This window comes from Sarcophilus harrisii, chromosome 5 (assembly GCF_902635505.1).
Source record: "Sarcophilus harrisii chromosome 5, mSarHar1.11, whole genome shotgun sequence".
In the NCBI taxonomy this organism is placed as follows: domain Eukaryota; kingdom Metazoa; phylum Chordata; class Mammalia; order Dasyuromorphia; family Dasyuridae; genus Sarcophilus; species Sarcophilus harrisii.
Window position 1 is genome coordinate 74,308,491 of NC_045430.1, and position 17,824 is coordinate 74,326,314.

General features: G+C 33.8%; 1 protein-coding gene across 1 annotated transcript in view; it reads left to right on the forward strand.

Annotated features, from left to right (window-relative positions):
* The window catches only part of WIF1 (WNT inhibitory factor 1), a 106,313-nt gene that overhangs the window by 64,251 nt on the left and 24,238 nt on the right, over window positions 1-17,824 (forward strand). The window contains exons 5-8 of the mRNA XM_031940883.1: window positions 2,275-2,415; window positions 7,358-7,453; window positions 8,958-9,053; window positions 17,497-17,592. Coding sequence (XP_031796743.1) covers window positions 2,275-2,415; window positions 7,358-7,453; window positions 8,958-9,053; window positions 17,497-17,592 — 429 coding nt within the window. The remainder of the gene's footprint in view (window positions 1-2,274; window positions 2,416-7,357; window positions 7,454-8,957; window positions 9,054-17,496; window positions 17,593-17,824) is intronic.

Here is a 17,824-nt window from a genome sequence, read left to right on the forward strand (position 1 = left end):
CTACCCTCTAATGAATGCTGACAATACCAAAATCCTAAGTAATTCTTTGAATTGCTAAATACATTGGGAAAGCTTTGGCACTGACTTGCAGACAGTACTTTATAGAAAAACACAGCCTGGTTACCAGCCCATTTCTTTTTATAAATGTAAGCAATTTTATGAAAACCCAAAAGGGAAAGTGCTTGCCTTCATCTGAGATAATTTTCCTGAGCTTGGCAATGACAAGGCAAGCAGACAGAAACTAAAACGAAGGGAAATTCTTGGAGGGCTGAACTTGGAGGTAAAGGATGTGAGTTCAGACAGAAATTTTGGCACTTACTACTTATGTGACTTTGGGAAAATTACAGCCTCTGGAAGCTTAGTTTCTTTATCTGGAAAATGGGATAGAGGACAGATGATATCTAAAGTCTCTTCCTGATTATACTATAGTATGTTGTTTTCTGGGAAATGATTCCTATGTGACAAAATTCCTTTCAATGCAATTCAGCACCTTATCTACAACCTATTGTCTTAGATAGTCATCTAGACTTTGTAGGCATCTCTCTAAAACATTGAGAGGTTAAGTCCCAAGGTCACATATTCAGAATGTGAGAATATCAAGACTTGATTCCAAGTCTTCTTGGCTTTGAGACTGGCTCTCTATCTACTCTACCAATGGTTTCTAACAAACACAAATAAAAAAATCAATAAACTGTACATATGGGTCCCTTCAGGCAGCACATTGATTTAGAAAATCTATTAACATCATCTATTGTCTATTGTCGGGAAGTTAGCCTTGCCTCATAATAACATGAGTGGTTAGATGGTACAGTGGATAGAGTGTCAACCCTAGAATCAGAGAGGCTCATTGCCCAGAGTCCAAATCTGACTTCAGAGACTTATTGGATGTGTCACTTTGGGCAAGTCATTTAACTCTGTTTGTCTTAGTTCCTCATCTATAAAATGAGCTGGAAAAGAAAATTATAAACTATTCCAGTATCTTAGCCAAGAAACCCCAATGAGGTCATGAAAAGTGAGACATGACTGAACAACAGATGTTCCATTGTATTTTTAATTATTTGTTTAAAACATTTCTCAATTAAATTTTAGTCTAGTTGGACAGTCCTCTGGGTGCTGGGAGCAATGCATTTGACTGCCCTATATTACACCATTTAGCTTCTATGCTAAAATTCTTCTCCTTCTGACATCCCTTTCCTTTCTTCATAGTATAATGGGGGCAATCAGAGGAATCCTCACACCTTTGATGGCTATCGCACACTCCATGAAATATTTATGGAACTAAAATGAACTTCCCAGACTACTTTGGGGAACACATATGCTCAGCGCTGAAGGTTCTTGGTACCATGTTAGCAAGAGAGGGGTGAACTACTTCAATGAGGACTGCTCACTCAATCAGGAAGGATTGCCCACTTAGACTTTAAATGGAGAGACAATTCCTGTTTTTGCACTCTTCTTTCTCCTTTCTGAATACATAGCATATGGTTTGGCATTTGGACAGCTCTCCCTTGGATTTTTCACAGGGGGACATCTCTTCCCCAAGAAAGGGGCTCAGCCCCTGCAACAGGAAATCCATTAGAGAGCTATTTGAGCCTTTAGCCACACTATAATCATTTTGATTCTATAGTTAACCAACGCAAGAAGGGCACCATTCTCTATTCATGAATTATTTGCCTCTTTGTCATTTTACCAATCATTTCCTCCTAATACTGAAGCCTGGGATCACACTCCATTTATACATCTTCTCCACTGAGTGTCAATCAGCCAAGCTAAAATTTAATATAGAAATGTTTCAGAAAAATAATTAAAATACTAGATATAGCATTTTATATATCTATATATAGATATGTAGATAGATAGTGTATATCTAGATAACAGAATAGATATATTCTATATTAGAATATAGATTCTAGAATATAGATAATATGAACATGGGTTTTCTAAGTCACTATGCAAACCCTTATGTACAGTTTATTGGCCTGTTTCTATTTGAGTTTGCCACCCTTGGGGATAGTGGGTAGAGAGCTGACCTCAAAGCCAAACATGAAATTGTAAAGAATCATTTTCCTTGCAACCATGTTTTCACTACTGATTTTCTGAGAAAAACCAACCCAACCTATCACTACATTATTGCAAATTCCAAATAAGCAGCACTCAAATGAATGTAGCATTTCTTACTTAGTCTACATCTCCCATCCCAAAATTTCCAGAGAGCTAGAATCAGACTAATGTTGTTTTTTAAAGCATGGTCATAATTTTTATTGATTTTTCTTTTAGTTGTTCAAGTAGGATTCCCATGTCTTGGAAAACAAGATGGAGTTGCAGCATTTGAAGTGAATGTGATCATAATGAACTCTGAAGGCAATATCATCCTCCAGACTCCCCAGAATGCCATCTTCTTTAAAACATGTCAACAAGGTAATAATTACTGATGGGTTGAATAAAGACTACTAAACCCCAGAATATAATCTGCCCTAAGGGAAATTTTTACTCTATCCTGATTCTCTTTATTGATAATCTAGTTAACTGCTATCTAGTTAACTAGTTAACTGCTACCTAGTTAACTAGTTAATGACCTAGTTAATCAGTTAATAATTATGTTATCTATTAGTTCTTTTTTCCCAGAAAGTTATTCTTTTCTTTAAGTTGTCACAAACCTCTGCAATGTTAGCTAAAAAAAGTGCAAGGATATTAGAAACAGTGTATTGTTATTGAATCCTGACCTGAAATCAGAAAGACCTGTAAAATTCTTCTTCTGATTACATATGTGACAACTATGTAAGTCTGAGCTTATTCCAGTTAACTTAGCCAGGAAACATTTTTGTTTTAGTTTTTTGTTTTGTTTGTTTGTTTGCTTTTAATAGCATTGAGATCCTACCTGCATTCAGTATTGACCAATGAACACAAGCATTAACTATTATGTTGGAAGATCAGGAATTCTATTTCCAGGTGGAGAAACCAAAAGAGAATTTCCTTTCCCAAAACTCTGGACTCAAAAGAGATTTGAGATGTCATCTAATCCAATACCCCCATTTTGCAGATGAGAAGAGTGAGATATATTTAGTAACATGTTAAATGACATATTTGGGCTCATAAAGGGAATAAGGGATAAAGAGCTGAAATGTAAAACCAAGTCTTCTGACTTCAAATCCAGTAGTTCTCTCTCTATGATAATTCCTATTAAGGGAGCTACAAGCCATAAATAAAAATACCTGAGTGTCAGGAGAAAAAAAAAAAGGAGAAAAGTATCTGAGCGTGTACCTCAGATTCATCGGACATGTGGGATGGGAAGTAGAGAAGAGACAGGAGGAAATTACCAAATAAAGGACAAAACTAAGAAAAGCACTGTGTGGAGTAATCAGCATTTTATATTTCACATTTTAAGAAAGGAAGCAAATAAAGAAGTAGAAGTAGTAGATGCCAGAAAGCTGTGTATGAAATGAAGCCTGTAACCATTAGAATGGGCAGAGAAACTTAGGGATAGATGTGGTTCAGGGCTATTTGCTCTATGTCTCCTTCTGCAGTAATGATTTCCAATCTGTACAAGTCTGTCCCCATTTGTTGGATTTTGTAACACTCCTGTCTTCTATTTTTTCTTCCCTACCACCTCTAAAATTGCTTAATGGAATGTTTTTCTCTTTGTAATTTATTTTTTAATGAGAATTTTATGTTTCATAGGATAATTAGACTGACTAAAACCAATAAAAAGATAATAAAGATAATTTAAGTAGCTGAAATAAACATGAAGTAAAACTCCTAAATCCAAAAGTGTGATCTATTTATTATTGGAATTTGCAAATACTGTTTTTAATGGAGAGGAAAAACAATTCTTTCCTTTGGATGAATACTTTTGCTGCAGACAACACAAAATCTAATTAATTCAATTGGTGTTTTGAAAGTATATACAGCAAGAAATTATAATCTTTTAGAGAAAACCAGCCCCTTTTCATTTGCAAAAGCAAAGTTTTTCAAAATCTATCTGTAACTTCAAAAGGATTGCTTGCATGATAAAAAGTTGCTTACAGTATTGTTAAGGAGAAAAAGCCTCATTTCATTAGGAGATATGTAGTGGTGCTATCTGCATCTATTGATGTAATTAAAATAATATTTCTCAAAACAAGGGCAAAACAGTTTTGATTCTACTTGTACATGATGGGAAGGAGAATTGCTTATATGTATGAAGATCTGTGTGATTGAGAAACTAAAACATTGCTATTTTGCATTACAAATGGATGAGGTAACAGATTTAATTAAAAGATGCTGTTTTGGTTATTTAGGCCTGATATATTGTTGAAACTGATGTTCGGAGGAAAGATTTGTTATTTCATAAACCTATTGATGGCAACAACAAATCAAAACATTTTCAATGTAATTGATGAAACTTTTAAACGAAAATGATATATTGTGGAAGAATTGCATTGGACTCTTCACTGATGAAGTTCAATTAATGTCAGGATGAAATATAGCTCTGTAAACACTAGTCAAAATATGGTCTTTTATGCAATTTTTATGCTTCATAGAAACCCATTTGTATTAATAAATATAGTTGTTTTAAGGGTCAACATTATTTTATTTAAAAATCTATTTTTAAAAAATATGTTAACAAAATTGTCCAATAATATAGGGCCAACTAGGGCACAGAGCATTTCTGTATAATTGCCAAACATACTGACTTTCTTGAGCCAAAGCACTTTCAAGGTTCTTAGAGGTATTCATAACAATGAATCATATCCATTCCATATCAGAAATTTCCTCATAGATGTGTTGAACTTTTTTTAAATGTGTGATCTAAATAAATCAACAACTTCCTCAAATTAATTCTCAGACCCCATAAAGATAAAACAGCTTCCTTTATGGAACAAGTTAGAGTTGTGGTTAATAATTTTACAAAATAATATTTTCATGTGCTTTACAATTTTTAAAATATTCGGCCTGCAAATGAAATAGGAGAAAATAAAGAAAGGTTTATAAATAACTTCATTTTATTTTGAAGTTTGATATTTTTAAATATGAATGGATAAATAATCAATTTCCAATGCAAAATAATGAAATATTCACAGAAACACAGAGGATCACAAAATTTGAGAATTGGAAGGTACCTCAAGTTTAATCTAAAGAATCTCCCTACACTATATCATACTTGACAAGAGGTCATCCAAAGTTTTCCAGAAGACTCACTATCACCTCTTAAAACAGTTCAATCTACATTTGAACAATTTTTTAAGCCTAAATTTGATTTTTTTTTTGCAACTAAATCTATTTCTGCCCTTTGGGACCAAATAAAATGATCTCTCCTCTACAGGATAATCCTTCAGATACACAAAGATAGCTATAATGAATCTCAGTGTTCCGAGACTAAACATTTCTGGCTCCTTCAATTAATCCAAATTTAGTTTTATTCTATCTAAAAGAAGAATAATCCATAGACTTATTTAGGGATAGTTCCTTGAAACAAGTAGGAGAAACAGAAAATCTTTGGATATTTTGACTATGGATGAATAAAGAGGTTTTTGGCTTATCAAAAAAATCATACACATTTAAGAACTGTTTCTTATTTATGTGAAATAGAGCATTCTGAAGCAGTTACAAAAATGTTTGTCTAAAATTAATAGTTGAAAAAAATTATAAAGTATCATGAATAACTCCACATTTTGAGAAACTTCAAAATGAAAAATCCAGCCTTATTAATAATATTGCAAAGCTTATTTTACAAGAAACAGGCTATGACCACCATGTGTAGCAAGTTTTTAAAAACTGATGATCCATTTAATACTTCCTAGCTGTGTGACACTGGGCAAGTCACTTAACCCCAGTTGCTTCAGCAAAATAACAAAACAAAACAAAACAAACAAACAAAAAAACAACTGATGATTCATATGTAGCTTAAGTGGTGAGGTCATTACTCCTTCTTCTATTTGACTTATTTTGTTCATTCTTTAGATTCTAAGGAAATCAAGAAGCATGTTTGGATATATCCTCTTGAGTTATCAAAATGACAAAATAGTCATCATTAATTTAATCAATAATTTCAAAGCTACCAATGTGGTTTATTAAATATTATTTATTAAATAAATTAAAGAAAACTTTTTTCCATGAGCTTTCATTTTTCTCTGTATCTATCTACATATATGTATATGAATATTTATGTATGTATACATGTATATATTCATGTATGTGTGCATCATTCCCCATCAAACAAATATTAAATTTATTGGCTATACAAATAATATATCAAACAATAAAGATATAGATATTTATTTACAATATAGTAACTATGAGTAAAATCAATGTTGTTGCTATTGCCAATTTTTAAATTACGGAAATGCAATTCTCTCATTCAGGTCTCTCAGGATAACAGCCAAGGTGATTTAAAAAAATTTTTTATAATGTTTCTTTTCAAGATCAGAATCCCTTAGGAAAGAACTTCTATTAGTTCTTTATGATAGTATTTTACCTAGTTGCTCTTCAACCACCCCAGTTGAAACAGATTGAAGAATTACAATGAAACTGGCCTCTTTTTCAGTGACTCCTCACAGAAAACATTTAAACAGTAACCCCTCAAGATTCCATTCTTTCTTAAAACTACAGAAAAAATGTCAGAGCCTTCACAGGAGGGACTATTGCGTATACTTCTGATAGCCTCTCACCAGTCAAAGTAAACTGCTTGAAGGCAGAGACTTTCATGTTTGTGTTTGTATTCCTAATACTTAGCACAGTCCCTAGCATATAGTAAATTATTTAATGAATGCTTATTGATTGATTAACTGTTGCATGGAATGGATAGAAGGTTGACAAACTGAAGTTTATGAATTCTTCCCATCTCATTTGGTTTCTTCCTTGCTATCAGGTAGACTGCTAGATATCAAAGGGGGGGAATTATGTTATAAAAATATTAAAATTTCAGTTAAATAAATGGGACAGTGAATGCATGCTTCTGTTAATATTTGTGCAAGGAAATGAATAGAATTTGAAATTGAAATGTCATTCCAGCCTCCAAATGTAAATATTTACATGCTGGAACTATGCAATTTAATTGAGAATTTTTAAAGGGAACACTGTTTTGGATACTAGAAGACATCCTATTCTTTCCTTACTTGTTCCATTTTCTGTTATAAGTTAGAATGGGTGAATTTTCATATATTGAGGGAGAAGCCTGCATGGGAATGAAAGTGGGTGGGAAGAATAAAAGGCCCAAGCAAAGATGCAGGAAAACTCAGAACATCATTGTCAAATGGATTATTGCTATTGCTACCAATAAGAAAATGAGAGCTTCAGATTTTTTTTCATGTTGAGTACAAGTCACCTAATTTTTAAAAATATGTCCAGAGCCTTAATATTAGAATTTTTCTGTTTGTTCAAGCTGAATGCCCAGGAGGGTGCAGAAATGGAGGCTTCTGTAATGAAAGACGTGTCTGTAAATGTACTGATGGATTCTACGGACCTCACTGTGAGAAAGGTAGGTAAGATCAATATCTCACTGTTTTGTTCTTATCTCGTGGTCCCAGGACACCAGTACAATTCCTGGAATTTAGTAAGCACTTAATAAAGCTTTGCTGACGGACTAATCTTATTTATTTTCTTTCCTTCATTTAAATTGTCACGACATAGTTATATATAAACAGAAACCCAAAGATACTACAAACATACCTCCTTTTGTTTTAAGATACTTTATTGTAATTACTTCAAGGTACATTAGTGAAATCTCAGAAAATTACAAAAAGTCTATATGAGAAATGGTAATTCTTTCCTTAAAGAGTTACGATTACTGACTTCTTCAATCAGTTGTATATGGTGAAAATGAAAGATCCTAAGGCTGAAAGCATCTAACTACTTCAGGATAAGGTTAAAGGTCCATATAATATGTCCAGGACTTTCTTATATCCTAAGGAGTGTTTTAAAAGCCAATAGTCCCAAGTTAATTTTTTTTCAAAAATGCTCATTTCCAGTTTTTCAGAAGTAGCTTTGGCCACAATAAACCATATATTATAAAATGGTAATGAATCTAAGAACTGATTTTTAAAAATGAAATGCTTAATGAGATTTTTGCCTTTGAAGAAAAATGGCTTGTTTAAAGGCCCTTGTAAGAAGAAAGCAACAATACAAAGAAGCAATATGGTCGAATGGATAGAAAGCCCACTTCAGAATCAGAAAAATGTGTTTTCAAACCCTGCCTCTGACATTGACTTTCAGCAAGTCATTTCACTTCCTAGTGCCCCAAGAAATTTCTTAAGAGTTTCATTGGCAAAGAAGGTGCTTATTTTTTCTTTCTCTTTTTTGGAGTTCATTAAGGTTGTCTCATTCTCCTAGTGTTTTATCCACTGTGCCACCTGACTCTTCCACCTATTTCTTTTGATAGAGGGAGTGCTTTCACTGGGAAGTATAAAAAACCCAATGAACTCAAGGGTATGATCAAAAAAAGAGAAAGAGACAGACAGATAGAGACAGAGACAAACAGAGAGACAGAGACAGACAAATAGAGACAGAGACAGAAGACAAAGGAAAAAAAACCACAAACAAGAAAATAATTGATCATTACAAATGTCTAATTATTAACTCATTTGACTAAAGGAAACTTTCAACATTAAAACATTAGGTAAGACAATTTTCTTTTCCTTAGTATTTTAATATGGGGAGGATAACTTGGGTATTTGCAGTAAAGATTAAAGAAATAATGCAGGCAAAAACATACGCAACCAATTTATGGTAACAAGAACTTATTAAGCTTCTGATATGTGTCATGTTCTGTGATCAAGCTATTGTTCTGATGAAAAGATCTCAATTATCTTCTTTAAAACTGTTGGCAATAGCATAATTTCCAACAGAAAAATTCTATCTGATTGCAACTTATATGACACTTAAACTTTTAAGGTCTCAGGAAATGAATAGGCCTATCCTAATACCAAAATGGTCAAGTTCCCAAATGTTATTTGCCTTTAATCATGATTCTGTCTTTCAATTAGCACTCTGCATGCCACGATGCATGAATGGTGGTCTCTGTGTTACTCCTGGCTTATGCATCTGCCCACCTGGATTCTATGGTGTAAACTGTGAAAAAGGTAATGAAAATTATTGTCTTAGAAAAGCAATATAGTCCTTTATATTTATTTAATGTCTGTAACAGAAAATTAGCATCTTTGAAAAACATCTTCTCATTGATCTTCATATCAAGAGGTAAATGATGGGTTAGAAATTATTCTAAAGGAGAGTAACAGCTCAGGTTCATGGAGCAACTTATTGTATCCCTTTTAGGCTAATTTTTTCAGCTGTATCAATTTTTTTTTATCAAAGTAATTGGAGTTAAGTGACTTGTTCAGGCTCACAGAGCTAATGAATGTTAAGTTTCTGAGGCTGGTTTTGAAGTCAGATCCTTCTGACTCCACGACCAGTGTTCTATTCATTGTATCATCTAGCTATTCTCATCTATATCATTTTTTTTTACTAAATAAGGGTGTTCCTTAGGGCTCTGCCATGGTCCCTTTTCTCTTTTCCCTATATTTTCTCATTTGCTGTTTTCATCAGTTCCCATGGGTTCAATTAACATATTAAATCCACTTCTTGAATTTCCCATATCTAAATATCAAGCCCTGGACTCTATCCTGAACTACTGGCTCATCACCAACTGCCATTTAGTCATCCCAAATTGAGTGACTCTTATGGATCTCAAAGTCAGCCTGTCCAGAAAGAAGGCTCTCCTTTCCTACCTCCAACCTGCCCTTCTTCTAAACTTTTCTATTTTTGTTGAAAGTAATCTTTCCATTCACCCATGCCCACAATCTTAATGACATCCTTGCTTTGACTCTTCACTTTGATTCATGTTACATATACAATCTTTGCCAAGTCTTGTCATTTTTGCCTTTAGAGCATCTTTTGTATACGTTCCCTTTTCTCCACTCACATGGCTGCCGCTCTGGCATAGTCTCATATCACCTCACCCATGGACAATTGCAATTTGGCATTCTTGAACAAGGACTCCTGCCATTAATGTTTTCACAGTCTTGTATACAAAAGAAGAGATCTTTTCGTTATGTTCTTCATCAGCATGAAATTAAAATTTAGGACTCATACTTTTAAAGGTTGGCATCATCTATCTTCCTAATCTACATTACTAAAAAAAAAAATGTAATCTACATTACAAAGTATACTACATATACTTTGGTGACTTGTTTATATAAATGTAATTTTATTGACTTGGTTAATCCAAAGGATAATCAATTTAATATTTTGTGTGTGCATGTATTTTCCCTTCTGGTATCTTTTAGTCATAAATGATACTCACACATTGTTGAAAGAGCATCTACTATGGAAACCCAGTACATTTACTTTTTTGGAATATCTCATCTCTTGGATTGAAAATTTTCCTACTTTACTTTTAGCTCACATTAGACTGTTCTTTGGAAAATCTTGTGAAATTCCTCTTGGCCCCTCTGCAGAGGCTGAGAACATTAAAAAAAAAAAGTCTTCTTCATCTCCTCAAACAAAAGGGGTTTTTGTTATTCAGAAAGGGGAAAAAAGCAGTTTCTGAAAAGTTATTTCATTTCAGACTTGGCATGGTGTTAGTACTTTATACATATTTGAAGAAATGTTAATAAATAACTCTAGTTTTTGAGTCATGAGAAATAAATACCATGTTGCTTGCCTCTTTAGTAGATAGGAAAAAGGATAGAAGGAAGTGAGAAAATTTAAAATTTTAGAAGAAAATCTTGTTAAAAATAACCAAATCATCAATTGAGTAATTAAAAAAAAACAGAAAAGTATGAGAAAGCTTTATATGATGTGATGCAAAGTAAAGCAAGCAGGACCAGAAAAACAATATATACTTCATCACTATCTCCATCACTTTATCTAGATAATCAACAAAACAATCAAGCTGATTTATGATGTTTGTTAACTAGAGCTATCTTGTACCAGCTCAGCAGATTAAATTTTCAAGGGGGAGGGGGACAGTTAACAGACTAAACTGGTACAAGCTAGCTCTAACACAGTGTGCCAGATGTTAGACTTGATTATTATGCTAGTAGTTTTGCTGAACTGTTCCTCTCACCCTTTAAAAAAAATATTTATTATTAGGGTTGGATCTATGAGAGAGGGAGAAAGTAATATATTGAGAAATCAAGGTGAACTAACAAAAAAAAAAGTCAATAAAAAAAGGAAATATCTCTTTAGAACAGAAATTCTTGCCCACTTTTGTGTATTCTGTACTCCCTTAGGCAGTCTAGAAAAGGCTATGAATTTCTTTTCAGAGTAATGTTTTTAAATGTATAAAATAAAATAAACGAGGTTAGAAAGAAAACCAATTACCTTGAAATCCAGTTATCAAAATACTTTAAAACCTAGTTCAAGGACCATTAGTTAAGTGCCTCTGCTTTAGGAGTACAGAAGTTAATCATTTAGCTAACTCTCATCCTTAATGAAAGTCACTTTGTTTCTCTTTTAGTTTTTCTACCTACGAATTATAAAGGATCTTTTTCCCCAAAAGACTAGGAGCTTTATTTAGGGATTTAAAGATCTTATAAAAGTGCTAATGTGCATAATCAATTAAATGGAGGTCTAATGGTTTTGTGAAATGAAGTCACAAAGTCATAGAACATTAGAGTTGAAAAACATCTCAATTGTCATCTAGACCTCATTTTCTTAAACTGTGATTAGCAATCATAACTGAATGTGACAGTTGCAAAATTATGATTTATTATCAGTAAATATTTGTTTTGTATACCTATTTTATATACCTATATACCCAGTGTCACATAAAAATATCTCAGGTGAAAAAGGTATATAAGTGATGAAAAAAGTTTAAGAATCTCTGATCTAGACCTGTAAAGGAAATGTATGTTATATGACAAGTGACCCAAGATGAAGGGGAGGATGAAAAAAAGGAGTTGGAGAAACATTACTTTCTGAGGTAATCTATCCCAATTACAGATCTGATTTTTTTAGGAAGTTTTTCCTATCCTAAAGTTTAAAATTGTTTCTCTTCAATTTTCACTAAGTGTTTCCACTTTTGCCCCTCAGAACCAAATCCTGCTTCATGGGACTATTGTAAGAATTACATAAGTATAAAGTACTTTTCACACTTCAAAATACTGTACTTTTGTTGTTCAGTTGTGACACTATTTGATTTTTTTAAAAAAACAATGTCTTTGAATATCTTTTTTCCTTCAAATAATATTTAATTCCTCCTCCCAACTTACATGTCAAGAAAAAAATTAGAATTCATTTCATTGAGTTCCAACTCCCCCCCCTCCCTTTCTCTCTCTCTCTCACATACACATACACACACACACACACACACACACAGAACCACATACACACACACACACACACACACACATCAGGATGAAGTGACTTGCCACAGCTTGTAAGTGTTAAGTGCCTTAGCCCAAATTTGAACTGAGCTCCTCCTAAGCCCATGGCCATTGCTCTATTCACTGTACCACATAACTGCCTTTTAAATGGATTTTCTCAACGATGCCAAAAATGATGTGCTATTTCCTTCTCCAGGTCATTTTACAGACTAGACTTGCCTAGGGTTACACAGCTAGTTAAATGTATGAGGCCAGATTTGAATTCAGGTTCTCCTTATTCCAAGATGGGTTCTTTATCCACAGCTCCACCTAGTTATGCCCAAAGCCATTAGAGCTATTAATAAATAACCAAATTGCTTGTTTTTAGATCTTTTTTCATTTTTTTTCCTTCCTCTGGCATATTGAGCAACAAAATAAGGGGGAGGGAAAGATGAAGCACTTGACCTAGGATGATCCCTTGCCAGGGTGATGAGTAAAAGTCAGCACATTACCACATTATCACATCCAGCTTCTACATCATGCTGGCTGATAGATATTCTGTTCATTTCCAAATGAAGAATCTAGTGTCCTTTCCTGTGTTTTTCCTTCTGTCTGCTCCAGTGGTGTACTTATTAATGTTTAATTAGAAGGTCTCTGAAAATGCAAATCATAATTTTAAAATTTACTCTGCAACATTGTCTTTTTCTATCACTTTCTTAGGTCTAGACAACCAACAAAACAATAAATCAAGCCCTAATTTGTAGCATTTGCTGATTTTTTTTTACTTTTTCTTTTTTTCTGACTTTTTATTTGGAAAAGTTCACACTGAAAATTTAATAATCAGTTCTCTAAAGAAGTATGAACTGGCTCCAATACACTCTCCAATCTGCTTTGAATTTCACTACTTCTCCCTCTATAAGAATAGGACATGGACTGGGGATTTTATTAGTATAGGAAATGTCCAGATGAGGAAAGTCCTTCTAGTAATAGAGAGCATTCATCACATTCTCTGCAAATTATAGTATCAGAGAATTATTTGAGACAGTGAGAAGACCCAGGATCATCATATAGCCAGTATGTATTTGTCGTGAGACTTGAACTCAGGGCTTTCTGGCTTCAAAGCCTGATAATGGCTAGCTATCTAGCCATTAACCTCTCCCTCTCTCTCTAATAAAATCAATTCTTTCAAAGGATCACAGATTTTGAGCTGAAAGGGATCTTAGAGGTGATCTAGTATCTCCTCATTTTACGGATAAGGAAAGTAAAGGCCAATAGTTCCATGACTGGTGAAAAGTCCTAAAGGGTCTGGGAATCAGGGGAAGAGGTGGGATTCAATCCCTGGACCTCACACTCAAATCTATCATTCTGGCTTCTGTATGATGAATCAATGTCTTCTCATAAATTCTCAATCTCAACTTGGGTAAATCCTCTGATGATCTCATCTTAGATAAATCTCTAGTTTGTTTTTTATGATTTTTAAAAAAATTTTATTTTTTCTGAACTTAAGAAATAAAACAAGCATTTTCATGGCATAGTAGACTAGATAGAATCAACTTTACCTTCCCAGGAATTTCATATTTTATTTCATTTCAGTATACATTAAGCACCTACTATATGAAGAATATCATGTTAGGTCCTAGAGAAGAAACAGACCAACACATAATTATAACATCCAAAACTGTATAATAGCTGCATTAATAAGGCATAAACAAAGTGTCATGAAATCTGAGAGAAAAATTTATTATTAATGGGGGAGTTAGACATGGTTTCCTCAAGAATGTGGCATTTGATTTGTGCTTTTAAAAATGGGTAAAATTTAACAGGCAAAAAGAAGGTAGACAGAGAATTCAAGATATAGGGACCAGAATAAGCAAAGTGACAGGGATAGGAAAACACAGGGCATGTATGGGGATAGAGAGTAAACTAGTTTGGGTAGTATCCAGAATGTGTACTATGAAATAAGGCTGGAAAAGTGAGATGGTGTCATGTTATGGAGGCTTTGAATGCCAGACATAGAAGAGAGAGCTTTACTTAAATTGAACTCTTTTAGATTAACTCAAAATGTAACTCCTTCTATTCTCTTATTCCTTTTCCTTCTCCTTTTTTTCTTCTCTTCCTTCTCCTCTTTCTTCTTCTCCTTTTTCCTCTATCTCCTCTCTTTCCTTGTTATCTTCTAATACTTTCATCATGATTTGTCCCTCCTTAAAAACTCCCCTTGATCCAAGTTCAAATTGATGGCACTATGTCTCCTAAACCACACAAACAGCCTACTTCCTCCTGACACATTTTTAGGTCCTCCACCATATGTTTCTTTTAACTCAGTCATATTAACCTTACCTTAGCATACCTAATTTCTCATTCATGTCTTGATCTTCTTCCACACCATATCAAACTTGTCATTCAAGAAGTTTAATACATGATATTACATGTATCTTCTGTAAAAACTTCATATTAAAAAAATAAGTAATAATAAAATAAATTAGAAAAAATTTTAAAATAAAATTATATGCTTCAATTTCTCCTCATATTAGGACCCATTTTGCTATAATATTTACTTTTACTGGCAGAAATTTTGATTTCTCCCCTCCCCCCCAAAAGGAACATAGCTTTAGAGATAGAATGGGACCTCAGGGTTAATCTAGTTAGAAGATCAGAGTATATAGCAACATTAGGATGCTGTGATGAACAGAGTAATTTAGCTATTCTTATTCACACCTATCCTCTTATTATAAAAGGCAATTAATAATAACTAATGAAACAATTCAAGCATAAATGATTTATTAGCTAGGCATTCAAAAGAATGTATCAGTGGATTGCTTAGTTAATCCAAAAACCCTGAATACAGAGTAAAGCAGGTTTTTATATTCTCCCCTAACAATTAATTATCACAAAAACAATTAACCAGAATGCAAAATTAAAGAATCTAATTTCTAATTGTAGGAAAGTTTTGTGGTTTTCCAAATTGAAAAGGGGAAAGAGTAAGTTTTGCTCCAGTAGGTTTTGGTGTCCTTTATTCATAAAATAAAAAAAAGTGTTGATTAATTACATCTACCTTCCTGTATCAAACAATAGTTGGTTTATATAATCTAGTTTCCCATGGATGAATAAGTGAAAAACAACAAAATGGAGGCATTCACATGGCAGCTCAATAGAGTTAATATTCAAAGACAGTATTGGATTGGTACTGATTCTCACTATACTAATTGCATTTTATACATGGTTTCATTTTATCTTATTATTATTAACACATTGCCTAAATGGTTTTCCTCAGTATAAACATTCTTTCTCTACTAGGGGAAATTATGCCTAAAAAATCTAAAACTTCAGAGGAATGAGTATTTGTTTTGTTTTGTTTTGTTCTTAGCTCTGAGCCCCCAGTCACACAGGGGACTGTGGTAAAACATCTTTTCCCTGAGGATGTTTCCCTTTAATTGTTACCTTCTAACCATATTCCCAATAAGTGTGCCTAGACTGGCAAGTGTTTATAGTTCACACAGTTTATGAAAACAAAGTAAACATTTGTAACAAAGAAAAGTAAACAGATTGTCCCTACATCTGAAAGGGAAAGACTTCAAAATAGAAAGAAAATACAGAATTACTAAACCTCCATTCTCCAAGGTCTGACCCCTTGCTTCCTTTTCCCATACTTTTGAGCTCCCAACTTCATAAATCCTCTCAATCCAATTTAGCTTTATGTAAGCTCCCAGAATCTATGCAAATCATTAGGAAATGCGATCTCCTGTATTTACTAAAACAGTCTTCATCAAACATTGTTCCACTACCTTTTAAGAGTGACTTGGGAGCGTGACTAGACATTCTTTGACTAATGTCATTGCTCTCTTTCTAATTCATGCAAGAAACTCATTCACACTTCATAAAGGGATCCCTTAAGCATGGTCACATTTTTTCAGTTAGTTTTATACCTAGTAATTGACTTTTTACATAATATCCACTTCTTTCGTTTTATAAATAAGCAACCAAGAGAGATACAATTACTTGCCCAGTGTCACTCCGGTAGTATTGTTGAGGTCAGGAACCAAATGTTGAGGTGTAGACCACATGTTGAGGTCTACATTTGGGGTACCTAAATGAAATTAGGATTTAGTTAAGGTCTAGTGGCAGGTTTGGGGTACAGGGAGTCAAACAGAGTTCCCCTGCAACCCTCTTAGATTCGGCGCAAGGATACGGCGGTATATGAGGTCTAGTAGTGGCGTGGAATTCCCAATAAAAGCATTTATTGGCCCAGAGAGCTAGATTAATAAAAAAGGTTTATTACTGAGTTTAGAAGTAGGAGATAGGTGAAGGTAGAGATAAGGAGGGCACTGGACAGAGGGTCCAGTGGACAGAGGGTCCTCACATGGCCACCATGTTTGGAATCTCTGCAAAGAGGGGTTCCCAGTGTGGCCCTTTTAAATCGGAGACTTAGCTCAAGGGTGTAGCCCCAAAGTTGGCTCAGATCTGGGTGGGGCTGGGACAAGTCCGGATCTTCTATTGGAATTCAAAGGGTCCAGGATTTGTGAGTCAAAGGGTAATTTACATTAGCTATGGGGGTTGGGAATCAAAGATTGGAATCTTTCCCGCATCAGTATGTGTATTATATTGTATGTCTATACTACACAGGTAGTGCCACAATTTGAACTCAGGTCTTCTGATTCCCACTGCTTTATTTTTATAGATGAGAAAACAGACCTAGAGTAGATAAATGACATGTCAAGGATCACTTTGGTAATTAATAAACTATTAGCAATTTAATGTCACGTTCTTGATTCTCAATCTTTTGCTTACATTCTCCTGTAACACTCTCTGACAACAAATATTCTGTCAGTGGCTCTTAAACACCAAATTGAAGAAATTCTTTTAATTGATACAATTGCTAATATCAATATTGACCAAAAAAGTGTTTCTATTCTAAAATGGTGAGCAAATTTCAGCTGTTCAGAAAAGCACAAAGCAAAGTGAAAGAATGATTACTTTTAAAATCATATTTATCCTAAATTTAAGACAAATGTCAAACTAGAGGGCCTTAATTGTGCACCTGAATCAGATGGAAATGTAATTAGAAAATGTTGAACAAAATAAATAAAAACACAACATAGATGATGTTGATTTGTGGTTTTCTAAATCAATATATGGGTAGCAGGGATCAGTTTCTAATTTGAGTTTGAGGTCATTGGTCTAAGCTCATTGTCTAATAAAGTACTTTCTTATTATCCTTTAGCTAATTGTTCTACAACCTGCTTCAATGGAGGAACTTGCTTTTACTTAGGAAAGTGTATTTGTCCACCAGGACTAGAGGGAGACCAATGTGAAATAAGTGAGTACTTGATTCTCTGTATTTTGTTATTCTATACAACCATAGAATTTCAGGCTTGGAAGGGTCCATGGGAATGACTTTACATTTAATTCTAAAAATATTTATTGTCTGTTTTGTACAAAGTCCCACCCTAGCATTTTATATAGATTCTTCCTTATAGTAGTTGCATGTGCAGCTAAATGGTACAGTGGATAGAGTTCTAGACCTGGAGTTGGGAAAACTTATCTTGGTA